This window comes from Athene cunicularia (genome assembly GCF_003259725.1).
Source record: "Athene cunicularia isolate RWA chromosome 12 unlocalized genomic scaffold, athCun1 chr12_part1, whole genome shotgun sequence".
NCBI classification, from domain to species: domain Eukaryota; kingdom Metazoa; phylum Chordata; class Aves; order Strigiformes; family Strigidae; genus Athene; species Athene cunicularia.
This window is the reverse complement of record NW_020799116.1, coordinates 16,297,269-16,315,919: the sequence shown is the minus strand read 5'-3', so window position 1 is coordinate 16,315,919 and position 18,651 is coordinate 16,297,269. Positions and strand designations below refer to the sequence as shown.

General features: G+C 40.4%; 1 protein-coding gene across 2 annotated transcripts in view; it reads left to right on the top strand.

Moving 5' to 3' along the window:
• Nucleotides 1-18,651, top strand: part of USP4 (ubiquitin specific peptidase 4) — a 59,101-nt gene that overhangs the window by 32,226 nt on the left and 8,224 nt on the right. For both annotated transcript variants that reach the window (XM_026857811.1, XM_026857810.1), the window contains 2 exons: nucleotides 107-201; nucleotides 17,905-18,096. In XM_026857811.1, the coding sequence (XP_026713612.1) occupies nucleotides 107-201; nucleotides 17,905-18,096 (287 nt within the window). The remainder of the gene's footprint in view (nucleotides 1-106; nucleotides 202-17,904; nucleotides 18,097-18,651) is intronic.

Below are 18,651 nucleotides of genomic sequence, written 5' to 3'. Positions count from 1 at the left end.
GTGGTAAAGAATAGGAATAAACTGTTTCTTGAATTTAAAGTTAGTTTGCCTAAATTTATGTAAGCTTTTATTATAATCTTTTTGCAAATATCACTTGCTGTTCTAGATGGTGGTGACAGACGTGTATAATCATCGATTTCACAAAATCTTCCAAATGGATGAAGGTTTAAATCATATCATGCCAAAAGACGACATCTTTGTGTGAGTAAAGTGGGAAGATGCTGTGATGTGAAGAATGCTACAAAACATTTGCTTTGGTTTCAGGATCCAAACCCCCAATTTTTTTATTTTCCCCTCTCAAAACTTAAGCTTTCTTATAGACCTTTTGCATGACTTAGCAGTAATGCAGTACTTCTAGCAGCGGATCAGCATGTGCAGTGTTTAGTAGGTGTTTTCCTAATGTGAGGTCAGTCATGGCCCTGGGTGGTAATGAACTTTTTGTTTGGTCTGTGTTCTGCAGTTTGGAAACTTCTACAAGCCCATGTCAGAGATTATAATCTATGTCTGGTTTACAGTTACGCTTTCACTGACACTTTTAGGCAGGCTCAAGCTCACTGTTCTTACTCTTCAAATCAGCCAAAAGCCTTGGAGCTGTTACTAGGATAGCATGAAGTCTTAAGCTGTTGTACTCTGCCTCTCCTAACACCCAACGTAGTTGTTATAGCACCCAGCTAACCATGACTGGAGGTTCTTGATAAATTCTTAACTGGTGCTTAGAGGGACTTCAGTGAAGCTGAGGATTTGGTTGTGCTTGATGTTTTACATATGTGTGGTGGATGAGATGTCTCTAGTCATCTGTGAAATCTGGTGTGGAGAGCAAAAGTAGCATTCCACTGTTGCATCTGGAAAATGAAAAATATTGCACATGAAGTGCAAAGTAGACTTTGATGCTTGCCATTGAACCTGGGGATTGTGAAGTCAAATCCAGCCCTTCATCACAAGTCCAGTCTTCCTCACATGAGAATATTCCAGTGCAGTTCCATTAAATTGTTGTGCCAGTGTGAAGTCCTGAGCTAATATGCTCTGGTGCAGTGCGTACCTTTCACTGGGTGGGATTCTGTGACAGACTGCTTGGTGCTATTCTGTCATGCTCTCTGTTGTCACCTCATTGCTGAGATACTATGTCTGAGGTTTTCTGACAGTTCTTGTCATGTTGTTTTTTTCTTCAGTCGCAGCTAAAGTTTTGGCCAGTTAGGACACCTAGGAAAGACATTTGACTACTTTGAAATCTGTTTTGTGAAGGTATTATAAAGTATTAGATTGTAAGTAAATCTGTCTCTAAAACCAGTGAAACATCGAAAAAACAAGAAGTGTGATGTTGCAGTGGTAATTACAAAAATAGCCCACTTTCCTATCGGTATAACATGTTGCATATTCCTCCACAGAAAACAACTGTGTCTAATTAGCTCAACTCCAGGGCTGGGGGGGAAGCATTAGCTCAGCTGCAGCTCAGTGAGTATTTCCCTGTGCAGTCACCACTTCCTTTTGTGTGCAGGTGCAGCTGTAAATGATGTGATCCTGTGAGTCATAGTCATAGTGAGTGAACTGACATGGATTAAAAATAACCCTCCAAGGAAGAGGAGAGGTAGCAGGAAGAAGTTTTGCTAATCCTGTTTTTCCGTGTAAACCCTCTTAAGATGTTTTTGGCACTGTGGGGCATGAGCAATCAGCCAGGCACCGGGGCAAGAATTAGGAGGAGGCTGTTCATAGGAACTTCTGTTAATGACTGATGCTGCCACGAATCACAGTCATAGAACGGTTTGAGTTGGAAGGGACGTTAAAGCCCATCCAGTCCCACCCCCTGCCCTGGGCAGGGACACCTTCCACCAGCCCAGGTTGCCCAAAGCCCCGTCCAACCTGTCCCTGAACCCTTCCAGGGAGGGGGCAGCCACAGCTGCTCTGGGCAACCTGTGCCAGTGGCTCTCCACCCTCACAGGGAAGAAATTCTTCCTTGTATCTAATCTAACTCTGCCCTCTTTCAGTTTAAAACTGTTACCCCTCATCCTATCCCTACACCCCTGATAAAGAGTGCCTCCCCACCTTTCCTGTAGCCTTTTTATTTACTGGGTGGCCACTCTAAGGTCTCCCTGCGATACCAAAAAATCCGTTTGAAATACACTCTCTAAGACTTCGTTTAAAGTTTTAGAAAGCAGGCATTCTTTATTGCAGTGCTGGGTGCGTGGGGCGTCGCTCCACCTATTGTGCACACCCAGGCTTCTTAGGTTACATCTTAAATGCAGGTACCTTATACATATTCATAGGGTTACAGAATACAACATACATATACATAACTAAGGTGGGGTTTAGTTCAAAAGGCTTGTGTCAGCAGTTCTGGAATGTTTATGTCATCTTTGCACCTGCGTATTGCGTCCTGATGGTCGTCTTCGGGGGTCTTCTGGGGGAAGGCTGGCAGTCTTCCTCGCTGTCAGCTTTTCATCTTTCCCCAATTACAACATTGCCAGACCATAAAACCAGTTTCTTCTTGTTGTCCTGCTTGTTAGCCCCCTTATGTAAGGAATGTCGCACATCCTTAGGCCTCGGCTTAGTTATTTCGTTGCCATGGTTTTCCTTCCTCCTGTCCTTGGGCCTCTGTTTTCAAAGCTCAGTAAGTTTTTAGTTAAACATACAGTCTCCTGGCTTTTAACCTTGTTAGTCATTTTATTCTATGTTACAATTATTGTCCATTTTCCAAAATACCCGTATATCATTCCTTCATTTTCTTTTACAGTTGCAGAATTTATATGATGCAGCTCCTAATAATAGTAATAATATCTAAGCTAAATTTTCATACATTTACAAATGAATACAGAAATTTATTCTATAGCACAATCAAAGCTTGAAAGTACAATGCTTACAGTTTTTGACCCTGTTAAATTCATTGTGAGTAGCAATTACAACATTGAATTGTCAAACCAGTTATTGATACCGAAAAGCAGGTTGAAGAGAAACTCTCTAAGACTCAGAATCGGAGCTTTAGAAAGCAGGCAGTCTTTATTGCAGCGCTGGGTGCACAGGGGGTCACTCCTCCACAAGCATGCACACCAAGCCCCTTAGATTTACCACTTAAATGCAGGTAGCTTATACGTATTCATAGGATTGCACAACACAAACATACATATTTACTATTAAGGTGTGGTTAGTCCAAAAAATTTTATCAGCAGTTTTGAATCAGTTATGTCACTCTTACACCTGCGCATTGCCTCCTGGTGGTGGTCTTCGAGGGTCTTCAGGAGGAAGGCCAGTAGTCTTCCTTGTCACCTCTTCCCCAATTTCGACATCGCCAGCCCCTAAAAGCCGGACCCCTCTGACTAAACCCTTTGTCGCCCACCTTATCTGAAGTGTGATGAGCATCCTTGGGTCCGGACTCATTCTTTTGGGTCATAAATGTCCATTATCTTCTGTTGCCAGGGTCTGGGCCTACTTCTTTGGGTCATAAAATGCACATTATCTTCTGTTGCCATAGTTCTACATCTTCTGTCCTTGGGGCCTCTATTTATGTTTATGCGAGTTTCTTTCTTTGTTCCCACAGCTCAGAAGGTGCGGGCACTTTGAGGTCCTTAGTTTAAACAGACAACTCTTAGGCCTACTACTACTAACCATCTTACTAGTTATGTGCTAAATTTCTTAACATTTCATATATCATTACTACAATCATTACAGCTATTCCTATAATTTAACACAAGCATTTCAGCCATTTGAAGTCCAGTGTATGTATCTACTAATACTAATAAATATTTCAATTTTGTTTTATCAGGGTAACTCAGTAAAATCAATTTGCCAATACTCACCTGGAGCTTTCCCTTCCATTATCTTCCCAAAATGTATCTTATTCTGAGTTTTTTGGATAATTCTTGCAGCGTAGTTCACACCTCTCGGTAATTGATCTTATACTCTTTAACATATTTCGGCCAATTATAATTTTTTGCAGATGCTTCAAAAGATTTTCAGTTCCACAATTAACAGAAATATGTTATTTTCTTATTTCATTTAGCAGAGTGTACGAGATCACTGCTAGGCCTGAAGGTGCCACACAGCCCATCCGTTCTCTCTCTCTCTCTCTTTTTTTTTCCTGCCCCTAATTTTTCAATTAATTTTAAATTTCTATTTGGATGCCTTTTTGTGCAGCCCATTTTGTGGCCTCATCAGGCAACCTATTTCCACACTGTTGTTCACTGTCTGCTGCTTGAAGGGCCTTACAATACATCACAGCAACTTCAGTAGGTAATTGTATGTTTTCAAGAAGTTTTAGAACTTCTCCCTTGTGTTTTATTGTAGTTCCCTCCGAGGTTAAAATCCTCATTCTTTCCATATAGCCCCATGGGCATGAACCACTCAAAACATGTATTTTGAATCGGTAAGAATGTTTACTTTTTTCTTTTTGCTCAATTCCAGCATTCTAATCAATGCAAGCAATTTTGCCTTTTGAGCAGATACATCTGATGGCAACGGCTTGGCACCCACAATATAATCACAGTGGTTACCACATATCCAGACACACGTTGTCCATTCGTAACAAAGCTGCTTCTGTCTGTATTTAATTCTAAATCAGGGTCTGGTAAAGGTGTATCTTTTAAATCAATTCTTCTAGCATAAACTTCCACAATTGTTCGTAAGCAATCATGCTCTAAGTCTCCTTTTTCACTTTGCTCAGCAGACAGAAAAGTTGCAGGATTTAGTACGGCTGTCGTTTTAATTGAGTATCATCTTGATCTAGCAAGACAGACTGGTATTTGAGCATTTGGTTTGGAGAGAGCCAATGATTTCCCTTTTGTTCCAAAATAGTAATTAACATATGAGGTACAGATACTGTCATTTGTTGCCCCAGGGTGAACTTGAATCAACATCACTGTTGCTGCCACTGCCCTCAGGCATCCTGGCCATCTTTGTCTTGCAGTGTCCAATTGTTTGGAAAAATATGCAACTTCGTGGCATAAGGGCCCAAGAAATTGTGCCAATACATCCAGAGCTATTCCCTTTTTTTCATGAACAAATAGTTCAGAAGGCTTTTCCATATTTGGCAGTGCCAGTGCTGGTGCCTTCAACAGTGATTGTTTCAATTCCTTGAAGGACTTCCTTCCATCCTCAGTCCATTCTAAACAGGAATTAGTAGAAACTTTTAACATTTCATACAATGGTCTTACCATCAATCCATAGTTATCACTCCATAAACAACACCAACCAGTCATCCCAAGGAAGGTCTGCAGTTCTGGAAGGGTCCTCGGCTCCAGTAGCTGACAGATCACTTCTTTCCTCTCAGCTGATAATTGTTGGTGACTTTAAAGGTTTCAAAACATTACAGTTTCTTGAGAAGTTTTAGCTTTTTCTTGCGATACTCGGTAACCACTCATTCTAAGAAAATTCAGGAGACTTACTCCTGAATTGCAGACATTCTTCCTTGGTGTCCCCTGCTAATAGAATATCATCTGCATATTAAAGAACAATACACTCTTGATTTTGCATTTGCCAAAATTCAAGTTCTTCAGCAAGCTGATTTCCAAAGATCATCGGACTGTTCTTTAATCCTTGTGGAAGCACAGTCCAGGTATATTGAGTCTTTTTCTCTGGTTCTGGATTTTCCCATTCAAAGGCAAATAAATCTTGACTTTCTCGAGCCACGGGAATGCAGAAAAAGGCATCTTTTAGATCCAATACAGTAAACCATCCTTGTTTGTCTGTTAATGTGGTTAACAAAGTGTAGGGATTTGCTACTACTGGATGAATATCCTGTACTACGTGATTGATGGCTCGTAAGTCCTGAACCATCCTATAAGTCTTTCCATCTGATTTCTTTATTGGAAGAATGGTGGTATTATATTTAGATTCCCACTCTCTTAATAGTCCATATTTTAAGAATTTTTATATGAGAGGTAACAACCCCAATCTAGCCTCAGTTTTCAAGGGATACTGATTCAATCTTACTGGTGTCGAATCTGGTTTTAAATCTATTTTCACAGGTTCAGCCCTCCTGAATCTCCCTGGTACTTCTCTCCAGCCCAAGCAGGAGGAATTACTACTTCTTCTGTTTCTCCTGGTATTTCTTCTTTATCCAATCTGTCCTCCTCTAACAAAAATATTGAAGCTTGGACATATTTAGATTCCAGTATTAACACTCCTACATCTTCATCCTTGAATTTAATTTAAGCTTCTAATTTCCTTAACAGATCTCGACCTGTCAGAGGGTTTGGAGCTCCTGGTAGGTAAAGGAATTCATGAGTTACCCATTGTTTTACAATCTTAAATCTTAGTGGTTTGAAAAATGGTCTTGTGCTTCCTCTGTTGCACCAACAATTTTTAGCGTATTATGTCTTAATTCATGTCTTTTTGTATTTAGAACAGAAAAAGTTGCTCCTGTATCAACCAAGCACTCCATCTCCACTCCCCAGCTTAATTGTAACCAGAGGCTCCGCTGGGGAAGAGTGCTCTGGTCCCCTTCAATCCTCCTTCTCTAGCATCATAATGGGCACTGCTTTTCGATTTCCCATCAACACCAGACACTCTTTCTTCCAGTGTCCATCCTTTTTACAATAAGCACACTGATTCTGATCCACAGTTGGATTTGGCAATCCTCGTCCTCCTCTACCCCGCATTCCCCCTCTTACATGTCCTCTAAAAACAACACCTCCCCTTTCCTTCTGAATATCTCCTAAAACTTCTACTAACTTAGCATTAGTCTTTTCCTTCTGTTGTTCTCTATTTTGATATACCATCCAAGCAACATCCAGCATTTTTTCAATGTCTCTGGCTTCTGCCCCTGCAATTTCTGTAATGTCCACCTGATGTCATCCAACACCTGCCTAACAAATAAAATAGCTAACTGTCCCTTTCCCTCTTCCGATTCAGTATCTAAGGTAGTATATTTTCTAGCTGCTTCTCTCAATCGATTTAGAAAATCAGTTGGAGATTCTTTCTTGTCTTGTTTAATTTCATACAATTTAGACCAATTGATAGCCTTCAGAGTAGCATTTCTTATTCCAAATAGAACTAATTGTTGGTACCGCTCGATCATATGTCTGTCATTCGGATCATTAGGATCCCAGTTTGAATTTACAGAGGGAAAGTAGTGTTTCACCGCTCCCTGTAATACCCCAGAGGCTATTTGAGCTTCCAAGTCAGTTCATACCACTCTCCAAACCATATCTCGCTCAGTACCATCAAACAATACCTGTAATATAGCTTCTATATCCTGCCAATCTGGTTTCTGAGTTTTAATCATCATTTCAAAGACACTTGCTAGCTTCTCTGGATCATCCCTATAATTTCCAGCTTCTGTTTTCCAAGTGTTTAAGTCAGTAATCGAAAATGGAACCTTTACCAAAACTGGACCACTGTTTCCCATGGCTTGTTGAGAGGGGGCCTGCAAGACTGGTTTTTGCCTACTCCTAGTTCTTTCCAAAGCAGGCATAAAACTCCCTGCTCCTACTCTCAGTTCACTTTATTTGCCACCTTCTTCTTCCTGTACTGACTCACTTTTCCTACCTGCCCCAATGCAGTTAACATTTCTAAATCTTCCTCTATTTCTTCATGTGCCAATTTCAAACACCTCTGCCCTATGCTATAAGCAGAACAACATCTTTTCACCACTGCCTTACCCTTTCTATCTTTTTCTAATCCTGTAACAAGAGGATCTGCATACATTACTTCATCCCATTTTGCTTCCTGCGTCAGAAAAAGCATCAATTGTAACAGAGTCTTATAATTCAAAGTCCCGTTCACTGGCCACTTTTCTTCATTTTCTAGCTTATATAAAGGCCACCACTGATTACAATATTTTATCAAATCTTTCCTTTTAGGAGACCCTTCAGGAGGGACACCAATTTGTTTCCAGTGTTGTAAAATACATCCTAAAGGTGACTTCTTTAATATTCCACCGGTGGAACTCCCAGCCCCCATTTTATTTATATATATATTTATTTATTTATTCGCGCATGCGCGCGCGCGCACACACACACACACACACACACACACTCAATCATGCAAGTTCAGGATACCAAGTAAGTCAATAGTTGTTAAAGTTGAAAAATTTAAGCTGTTTCTTTCACAAACAGCTGTTTGCTTTTCAGGCAAACAGAGGTATATAGCATACAAAGTTACCAAATACACCGAAACGTATGCCACAGTATTTAATCCAGGGAGATTTATCCCTTCTTCTCGTGGGTATTTTCCCACATCTATCCTGCACGGCTATGCATCTGCAACTTATGGATAGAAACCCAAAATTTCCAAAACCATAAAAGAAATTGCAAAGAATGCCTTACTTATAATCTGAAGTTCTTGCTTCCAGCCCTCCAGTTCGGTGATCAGGGCTCCTCTCCGATAAATCCCCGGTGCCAGATGAGGTTCCATGATCCCAGGATCTGTCGAGCTTCAGAAGCAGAATCCCATCTGGGTCGCCAAAACTGATACCAAAAAATCTGGTTGAAATACACTCTCTAAGACTTCGTTTAAAGTTTTAGAAAGCAGGCATTCTTTATTGCAGTGCTGGGTGCGTGGGGCGTCGCTCCACCTATTGTGCACACCCAGGCTTCTTACGTTACATCTTAAATGCAGGTACCTTATACATATTCATAGGGTTACAGAATACAACATACATATACATAACTAAGGTGGGGTTTAGTTCAAAAGGCTTGTGTCAGCAGTTCTGGAATGTTTATGTCATCTTTGCACCTGCGTATTGCGTCCTGATGGTCGTCTTCGGGGGTCTTCTGGGGGAAGGCTGGCAGTCTTCCTCGCTGTCAGCTTTTCATCTTTCCCCAGTTACAACATTGCCAGACCATAAAACCAGTTTCTTCTTGTCCTGCTTGTTAGCCCCCTTATCTAAGGACTGTTGCACATCCTTCGGCCTTGGCTTAATTATTTGGGTAATAAATTGCCCTTTATCTTTCATTGCCGTGGTTTTCCTTCCTCCTGTCCTTGGGCCTCTGTTTTCAAAGCTCAGTAATTTTTCAGTTAAACATACAGTCTCCTGGCTTTTAACCTTGTTAGTCATTTTATTCTATGTTACAATTATTGTCCATTTTCCAGAATACCCCTGTATCACCTGGAGCCTTCTCCAGGCTGAACAACCCCAACTCTCTCAGCCTGTCCTCACAAGGGAGGTGCTCTAACCCCCTGATCAGAGAAAAGAAATGTAAAGTAATATTTTAACCTACAGCTAAAAACCAGCATTCTTTTACTGAAAGGGAGTCTTGTCTCAAAAATGTGACAGAGAAGCACTTGTCCGTAAAGAGCAAGACTTTTTATTTAAAGACAAGTGCGTAATTACTTTTATTTTTGATAATCTGCTTACTTTGTCTGGTTATAAAAAGTCTGCGCTTAGATGTTCTAAGATTTAATTAAATAATTCAAGAAATGGTAATAGAACTGTGAATGTTCTTAAATTCCACTCTGTTTCCATCTATTAATGTTTTGTATCTGCTGAAGCAGGTGTGAAAGGAGGGCTTGACAGTACATCAGTTTTGTGTTAAGGCTGGTACAAGGGGAGAGCGATCAGGGTGGTCTTCAATTTGGGATTCCCGAACTGCAGGTTTGGGTGATTCTTTAGGAATTTGTACCCTTTTGTGTTACTTGCTTGTAGAGTCTGGGGTGAGCAGGCTGTGAAAATACAGCCGCACTGGCAGAAGCTTTGAAAATTGTCACTGAAAGGACTTGGTAGGATTTAAGATTAGCTATGTTAGGTTTTTGATTCATGGGGCTCTTTCAAACTGACAACATAAAGGGTATGCTGAAGGCTTTTTTTTTTGTTTTTTTTTTTTTTATGTTATTCCTTGTGTTATGTGTTTCTAGTATGTTTCTATGAAATTATGATTTTCTTTAGTTTATCCTTGCAGGAAATGTTTTTAATTTGTATTTAGTCCATGGTTTGAGGAATCCTTGAGATCTCTGTGAATTAAAGCTTTTTTCTGTAAGTTGAAACTGTCTTATGTAAGTGTTTTTGGGCTTTCTAAACCTTAATGTTTTTAAGACTGAGAATAATCTGAGTTGCTTTTTGAGGGGTAATACTGCTTCTTTGTACTTGGTACATCTTTGCTAAAAATCGGCATAACTTAAAAGGTACTGTGAATATTTTTGTCCTGCTGGCTTCAAAAGTTATTTTCCATTGGGGAATGTACTTGTAGCTATGGAGGTGTATCTCTGCCTTCTCTTTCTTGCAGAAAGGATGATTTTATACCTGCTGGAGAGGACTCCTGCACAAACCCCACCCTGGCACTTTTAGCTGTCACACTGGCTCTTGTACATTTTCCTTTAGTTCTGGGACTTCTCTTGTGTTGCCTGCTTGCTTTTTTTAATGAGAAGCAAGCACTGCTCTGACTTGTACCTACTACTGGTCCCCACCTTGGGGCTGGACCCAGGCACTGTAGTGTACACTTTCTGTGTGGGCTTCTTCTCCAAAACCAGAGCAGGAGCAGTCCGTTCGTCCCTCCTGTGTTCTCTGGTGAATTTGTTCCTTTTACCTTAACTGATTCAGCATTCCTAAAATTCCCCTCTTTTTATGTTTTTGACATAAAAACATAGCTTATGTTTATCCTAAGTACTGGTTGAGTAACACTCGGCAGTTCCTGCACCTTAGCTGAGTTGATGTAACTGTGGAACTAGATGATAACCTGGGTCAGGAGGCAGGGCAGTGTTAAAACAACCATCCTCTTGTCTGGCGTGAAGTGCCATGTTGCTCTGCACACAGCTATCCCAGGATCCATGTGGAAGCGCCTCAAGAGCGGAGCAGGGGTGGATTATACAGAAATTTCTCAAGTGCTCCTCAAGCTGTTACATTTCTGGCAGCAGTTATCATCAATGATGTAACAGGTCAGGGATTACTGCCTTCCTGAAGATGCTGTTTGATGCATGGCTGGAGAATGTGGCAACCTGGTGGTTGTATGTTCAGATTGCTGCTGGTAAATTCAGGAGTTTCTGATATCTCAGCAACTTACTTGCCTTCTTAGGTTAGAAGCAAATATCCCACTGTTTATTAAATGGAAGCATAAAAAATATTTAAAAAAAATATCTTCAGATTTTCAGAACCTTGTACCTTTAAAGAACAAACTTACTTTCACTTGAAACTAAAAATGTGTAATCAAAATAATGTATAGTAGAGAAACATTTTGTTTTCACAAAGTCAATGAAGAAGACTTAAGTGTCCAGTAAAAAGAATTCTGTTATTTTGGTTTGAAATTAAGGCCAATTCTTTAGAGGAGTGATGGGAAAAGACTTGCTTCTTACAACTTGAAGGATGGCTCTATATGCCTGCACAGCTTGGAAAATTGTGCTGACTGGTGATGTAGTTGTAGGGTGTATCACTTGCTACACTGGGTAACTCATCTCTGTTCTGTTTCTGAAAGAAGACTATCTTTGTATCGATTAATGAAGGGGAACAGCTGCCTTCTTTCATTAGAAAGTATAGCTGTATAATGGACTGTTTTCCCCCAAAATACACAATTAAAATAAATAACAACCTAAAAAAGATTCAATAAATCATTCCAATCCATCAAAAGTTTATTTGCACTACGTTTATACTGGATATTGCCACAAAATAAACTTCTAAGAAGACTTTGTAAAGCATTAAGCTGGGCTGACAAGATAGCAATTGATTTATAAGCAAGGAAGAAACTCTGGAAGCTGCTTGCCTACCATGTTTTGAAAACATAATTTTTCCCAAGATGTGTTTGAATTTGCATTGTGTAGTAAGACCAAAAACTATCAGCTTCTGTTCTAGGAGAATAGAAGTTACAGAAAAGAAGATGAGGATAACATTATTTATGTTAAAAATCAAATAGGAAAACTGCATCATTTCAGGATATTGTGCTCACAGTGCAGCAAAACTGAGAAGTGTGTCAGCTATGAGGTAGGAAATACAGACTGGAGAGGGATGTCTGGTAGTCATGCTGTCCTTTTCAGGGTATGTTCTTAGGTACCAAATGTTAACCTAGATGTGTTTAGAACTGACATATGTGCAACCTGGGTTGTGGCAGAGGACCATTAATTGTTTGCATTTAAATAAGAGGTGTTTTCTAGAATCAAAACATCTCTTGTATCTAAATTAGCATGATATTCACTGTCTCACATACTGGAACTCTTTCCTAATTCATGTTTTATCCTGTCCTTTTTATATAGATCATCTGTTCTTATTTGACAGTTATGTCCCGTGACAAGACTTCCCTGCTGGCAAACTGTAATGTGTACATCTTATTACTTGTTTTAAGGAATTGAAGTTAGATGCAGTTTTTTTCACTGTTTAGAAAATGAAGTGCAAAAATGTAAGCAGTTCAAAACAGAGTTAAATCAGTATAGCACATTCAGAAATAGGTTTTTCCTGTGTACATTCCCCAAACTTGTATTTTAAAATTTCAGACTGCTTAGTGGGTCTTACTGATATTTGAAGTGTTTTTGTGAGGGATTTTGCTGCTTAGTCTTTTAATTTGGTTTTGCTTACAGATCTTTAAATTTGTTCCTTCCTGAGAGCTACACTAAGAGAATTATGAGAGAAGCTGTGATAAACTGAAGATAGCACCCTTCCATGCCTTGTGTTAGTGTTTAAATCATCTTTTTATTGGTGTAACTGAAAAGTACTCCTCCCTTACACTGCCAGAAGGAGACCAAAGTTTTATTATAGTCATCTGTGATTGTTTGCTAGTCTGAGAATGCAAAGAATGTGTGTGTAGTGATAGGGGGAGCTACAGGGCCCCCGAGCTCTTGACTTCATGAGCAGCTGCCTTCAAATTGTTCCACTGTTCCTTGCTGCTCTTGTCTCCCTCTCAACAGGACTTTGCTCAGAGTCCAACATATCTTCCACCTGGAACAGAAGGCAGTTGTGTCAATGGTTCTGAAGCTTTAGGGTCTTGTAGTAATTTAAACTGGCAGTTCTTGCCTTCAGTACATTTCTTAGCATCACCTGAAGTTGTCTGAGGACTGAAAAATTTAGATATAAGTGGTCAGTCTCTTGCAGTATTTCTCCAGGTTTGCTTTGCTGAAAGCAGTAGGCAGACCTGGGGCTGCTTATGACCACAATATTCTTGTTGCTTTGTCAGACTTCTGATTTTAGAATATTGTGCACTAACAATAACAGCCAGCTACAACACACATCTCTGCTCAAAATTCAAGGAGGGATCTAATACTGTAGAACATTTATGCCCCAGCAGGGACATAATTAAAATAAACACCCCCACCCCAAACAATAAACAACTCTACTTTTGTACTGTTGTCTTGCTTTTAACACCAATATCTCAACTTTTGATTTAGGCCTATGTATTTGTTGGTTACCGAACAGAACGTCAATCTCCATGAAATGCTTCAGTTGTAAATGTCAGTGAGCAGGAACTCGCACAACATGTTGCAGTAGGAGTAGCGTAGCTGGAATGTGCTTTATTGTTTTTTTTATATTTGCTTGACAGAGGACATGGTCTGCAGGCACAGATATTGTAGTCCAGACTGTACTGTTCATGAATATTTGTGAAACATGCAACACATAGGATGTATCGAATATTGAGCTTTGCACATTTTTATGGTGATTTCAGTGGTCAGAAAAGCTGTATGTTTTTCCCTGTTTTCACCGTAGAGATATGAGGGAAGACATGTTCAGCTTTCTGTGATTTTTTTTGCAGGGGACGTTGGACATCTTGAGACATGCATCGTGAATTTTCATGTCCCTTTGAAGTGTGAGAGATGCTGAAACTTGGCAGGGGGAAGGGGGACGAGAATTGGACTCCATTTGGAATTTAAGCTGAATGGACAGTAATTTTGGGGGAAAAAATAATCTGTACTGGATGGCTAAGATAGATTTTTTCCTTTCACCTGCTCAGTTTCTGGCTCATTGCTTCTTGTGGTGTGTTACTTTACCTGTTGTGCTTCAAAAAGAAGAAATGCAAATATTACTGAGCTTCTTGATGTTCACATGAATAAGTAACTCTCAGATGCATCCCAAAATGAACCTGGCTCCTTTTGCACAAAAGGACAAAACTATACATTTTCTTTTCCAGGTCATCTGAAAGGGGAGGAGAGTTTGGGGCTAGAATTCTCCAAGCCCATTCTTTCACGAGGCTTTGCAGTCCTCTCTCTCTCTCATCCTGACAGGCTTGGAAACATAGTGTAGTCCTGATGTAAGATGTGTTAATACTTTAGCGTCAGAAAAGAAGTGAGATGCTTGCAGAAATAGAGAAGTTTGATATCAGACTTGAACCAAGATTGCTGGCATCATGTGTAGGGGCAGTGCAGCCAAGTAACAGTGGGACTAGCCCGCTTCTCACAGCATTGTAAATGTTTCTTGCGAGGCATGTTGTTCCTGTGAAAGGACAGGCAGATCTGTGGCAAATGATCAGAAAGTCACTTACTTATGTAAAGGTGGTCTGCAAATCAATTTGATGACATTAGTTCAGTGTTTGTGCTGAATGCTCTCATTCTCCAGGCTAACCAGAGAACAGCATTCGGCACATAACCGAAATGCTTACTATCTCTTTTTCTCAGGTTCTGTGAAGTCCAGCCCCACTAGGACCTCCGGCTCCTGCTCCAAAGTAACACCCACGCATGCACCATGCTGGTGATATCACATCACCCAGGGATCCTGCTGGAGCTTGGAGCCGGCCTACAAGGGGTCAGGTAAGTACCACTTGAAAACAAACTCAGCAACCCGTTTCAAGGGTATCACTCAGTATTTCTTCTTAGTTCTTAAGGCCTAAGAAGAAAAATGTTTTGATGGATAAACTAGACACCCCTGTTCTCTTAGCCTGGCTAATGGGGCGTATAATATAATATGTACTGTTTACATTGATGAAAGTTTCACAAATTGATTTGCAGGTCACCTTTAACCTATGGAAGTGTGCATATTTGAATAAGATTTGTTTAGTGTGCCATACATACCATGTTTTCTGCCTTCTCTTACAACATGCTGTGTATTATGTTAGATGAGTTCATGGTTATGAAAAACCGCGACTGGCTGCAGAAATGTCAGGTTTGTGAGTGTGACAGAGGCTACAACAATTACTGAACTGAGTTAGGTCAGTGAACCAGCTAGTCCAGTAGTTCTATATGGAATGTTTGAGATGTGCGAGATCTTGTAGCAGACTGATATAGGAAGTTTGTTCTTACTTGCTGAAATTGATGTTTTCTTGTTTGAAATGAGGGTTTATGTCCTTTCCAAAATGAGCTTGTATTTTTAGACTTTGTAAAAATCTTGCTGGTTGAATTCCCCCATCTTTTTTAATCTTGCTCCTTGGTAATACTGGCAGAATCTTCTGACCAGCTTCTATAGGGCAAACTGCCTGTTGTCTGAAAAAGTTGCATTAGTAGTTTCTTATCTTCTAGTTTACTTGTTTGCTTGTGTTCTGGTATTATGAAAAAAAGTAAACAGATTAGGAGTATTTCCACTTCCTAGAAGATCAGAATATGTGCAGTGTTTTCATCTAGGTTTTTCCCGTCTTCTGTTCATTCTTACTGTCAAATTTTGAACCTATTGTAATTTCACAGCAGCATCTCTGGGTTGGTGTGCAGTATTAATCCTGTTCAGATGGATCTGTTTGTCAGCTTCTGCAATGGCTTTTTTTTTTCTTACCCTTCTCTGTTCTTTTACAAAATATACTTCTTTTCTTGGTTGTTGCTATAGATTGACTTGTGATCCACATAGTGTTTTTCAGCTGGAACTAATATCATAGATCCCAGCACTTGGGAGAGAATGTTTCAGTAACATACAACATGTACGTTTGCCTGGTGTTTAGCTCAGAGTACTTTTTGCTGTTAGTGCCTTTTTACGTAGCTCTGCCCTGTCTTTCTGTAGCTTTTCATGCTCCTGTGCATTTGCTTAACTTCTAGTTTGCAAGGCAACAAAAGTTACCTACTTCATTGCTCACTGCTTCCTTTCTGAGTTACAACCACAGACCTGAAGTCTTTATAATGCTGGTGAAGACTGGTCAAGTCTTACACCATTGCTTAGCATTTTTCAGACACTTCTCAGAGTTGTCATGAATTATAAAGGCAATCCAGCAGTGTGGTAGCAGCTGAGCTAATGAGTCTGACTTCTAAAACCATGTTGTGAGTCTCATGTAGCATTGTCTTTATGTTTTGTGAATTAAGTTCTAAGATACAGAATTACAGTGTATTGTCCAGTAGTTCTCAGTATCAGCTGTTCAGCCATCCTTAAATGATAAAGTATTTTATCTTAGATGATTTATTTTTTCAGAAGGGATAGCTGTTGCTCGAGAGATTCAGAAAATGTCAGATCCTGACTCTGATATGTCTGCCTCTAATACTAGTGTGTAAAAGCTGTTCTGAGGTGGAGTGGGTAGAGGGGCACTTGAGTAACCAAATTTGTTATGTTTCAGTGAGAAGTGTTTGAGATGCTCTTTCGCAGAGTGCTGTAGGGGTACAGCATGCAGGCTGATTCTGATGGATGACACCTGTGTATGGGTAATACTTAGCTTTTTCCTTCTGTCCCATCTGTTTGGTTGCATGGGCAGGGCTTCATTCAGGTGCATGAGGATGGAGTCTAAATGGGGGCTGCATTAGTTGCTGCTTGCAGAGCACAATGTAGGTGATGTGAGAGGAGTCACAAGAATGTTGAGGAACCATGTGCATGTCACGCTGATCTGTTTTATAGAGTCCAACTTAAGGGTCTCATGAGACCTGGAATTAATTGTAGATAATGCTCTGGGACTGAGTATGGTCTTTTATTATTTAAACAGTGCTAAGTAAAATAATTCACCTCTTTGTGGTGCTGTTTCTCAGGAAACTTTAGAAGGTGTGAACCGTGTCCAGTGCTGAATAGCAATGACAGCCTAGAAAACCTCAACAGCCATTTGTGCTGGACTGTCTTATGCTGACTGATCTCTGATGCTCTTGGTGGGCTGGACTGGGGCTCTCTGGAAGGATGTTTTTCTTCATGTACTCTACTGACTCAGTGCAAGCCCCAAGGTGGGATCCCTTTTTGTTTAAGTAGAATAGAGCAGAACTACAATCTCCTCCCTGCTCTGCAGGACATTTTGAACACAGGAATAAAAAAATGTTTCTTGGCCCTTGAGAGAAAGGAAGTGGCTTGTTTAATGTAAGAGAGCTGTTAAAGAGTTACTACATTCAGATACATGATTGTTGGTCTTGGTTTTTATGTGTAGTGACATCTTTCATAAGTCTTTCTTTCTCTTTCAGTTTTAAGATAAGTTTGGGACAGGTGACTCACCAAATTAAAGAGGAGTGTGACTTGGCATTCCTGAAAATGAATTTTTTTGTAATGAACAGTCCTGAAGTGAACAATGTGATAGTGTTGGACCACATGACTTCTCTTGATTCTGACATCTGCAAATACCTCATTTGCTGTTTTTCCCAGTAGCACAAGCTATGTCTCTGTTCTGTCTCAGTGTTCTCCAGAGCTGTTTGTTTTCTTCCAGAATATTTTTCTTGTGTGTTTACTATCCTTGGATTTTTTTCTATGAAGCAGATGTTTCCAAACTCTTGGTTTTCTGAAACATTGGCTGCTCAGTGATGTGAGCTCAGGCCATTAACTGTATGAGAGGCTGGGAGAATGCAAGATCCAAGGTATCAAGAGGGTTTCTTTCTCCAGAGGGAACAGGCACTGTCTGAGGGGTTTCAGAATGCATTTAGTATTTTTCATTGACACTGTGATCTGGCTGAAGCAACATGTAGTTGTCAGGGTAATGTCTTGGGAGGTGAGTGGCAATAGGGATGTGAATTGGGAATAAAGACAGAGGGAAGGTGACAGTTGAGTTGGTGGTAGGTATGTATCCTGTGCCATTGTGAGCCGTGGGAAGTGTTCAGGAAACTGCTCTGTAGCATGAAGACAGAGTACAACCCTTTTTGTCCTTCTCAGGAGGACCTGATGGAGAGACTTGTTGGACTGAGTTCATATTGCTTCTACCAGCTGTGCTTCTTGGCATTGGAAATAACCCACAGAAATACCTGTCTTTCAAACAGGTATGAAGTTTGCAAGCCAAGTGAGGATGGCCTGGAGTATGTTACTCTCTCTGTTTACTTTCGGGAGAAGACAGTGAGGCAGTCCAGCAATACTTCAGGGACCGTACTCTTTGGTCAGCCACTACTGATATCTGTGCCGAAACACAAACTCACTGTGGATCACTTGTACAGTGTGGTTTCGGAGCAGATCAGGTAAGTCATGTCTGTACCATTGAATTCTGTGCAGAGTTCTAGTGGTCACTTACTCAGTTACGCTATAATAGGATTACTGATCCTTGTTAATGGGAAGAATTTTCCTTGATTTTTATGTGGCATATAGATCAGGATTTGTATTGCATTAGTGTCTGGAGGCTGCAGGGGCATGTCAAGGTCCTGTTTTTTTGGGTTCTGTAAAAGCAGGCTGTAAGATAATGCTGGTGGTGGTCACAAGGGAAGCGATGTGCCTGGTGGTGCAAAACGGGTCAGGAGCAGAACTCAGGCTGTGTTTTCAGGGCACTCAGATGGGGCCACCGTAACTTATTTTTGCCTTTTCCATCTAATGCCAGTAAAGCTTGGAACAAGCAGTGAGAACAAAGACTTACGGAATTGTAGTTTGACTCATTCTGAGACCTTTTGGCCTGTAAATGGTGCTGTACAGGATGTGTTCTGGTTTGCTGAGGGGGATTGGACACCAAGAACTTAGGATGGAGAGGAGTGCTGTTGTTCTGATGTAGAGCTTTATGATTGTATTCTAAACATATTCCCTCC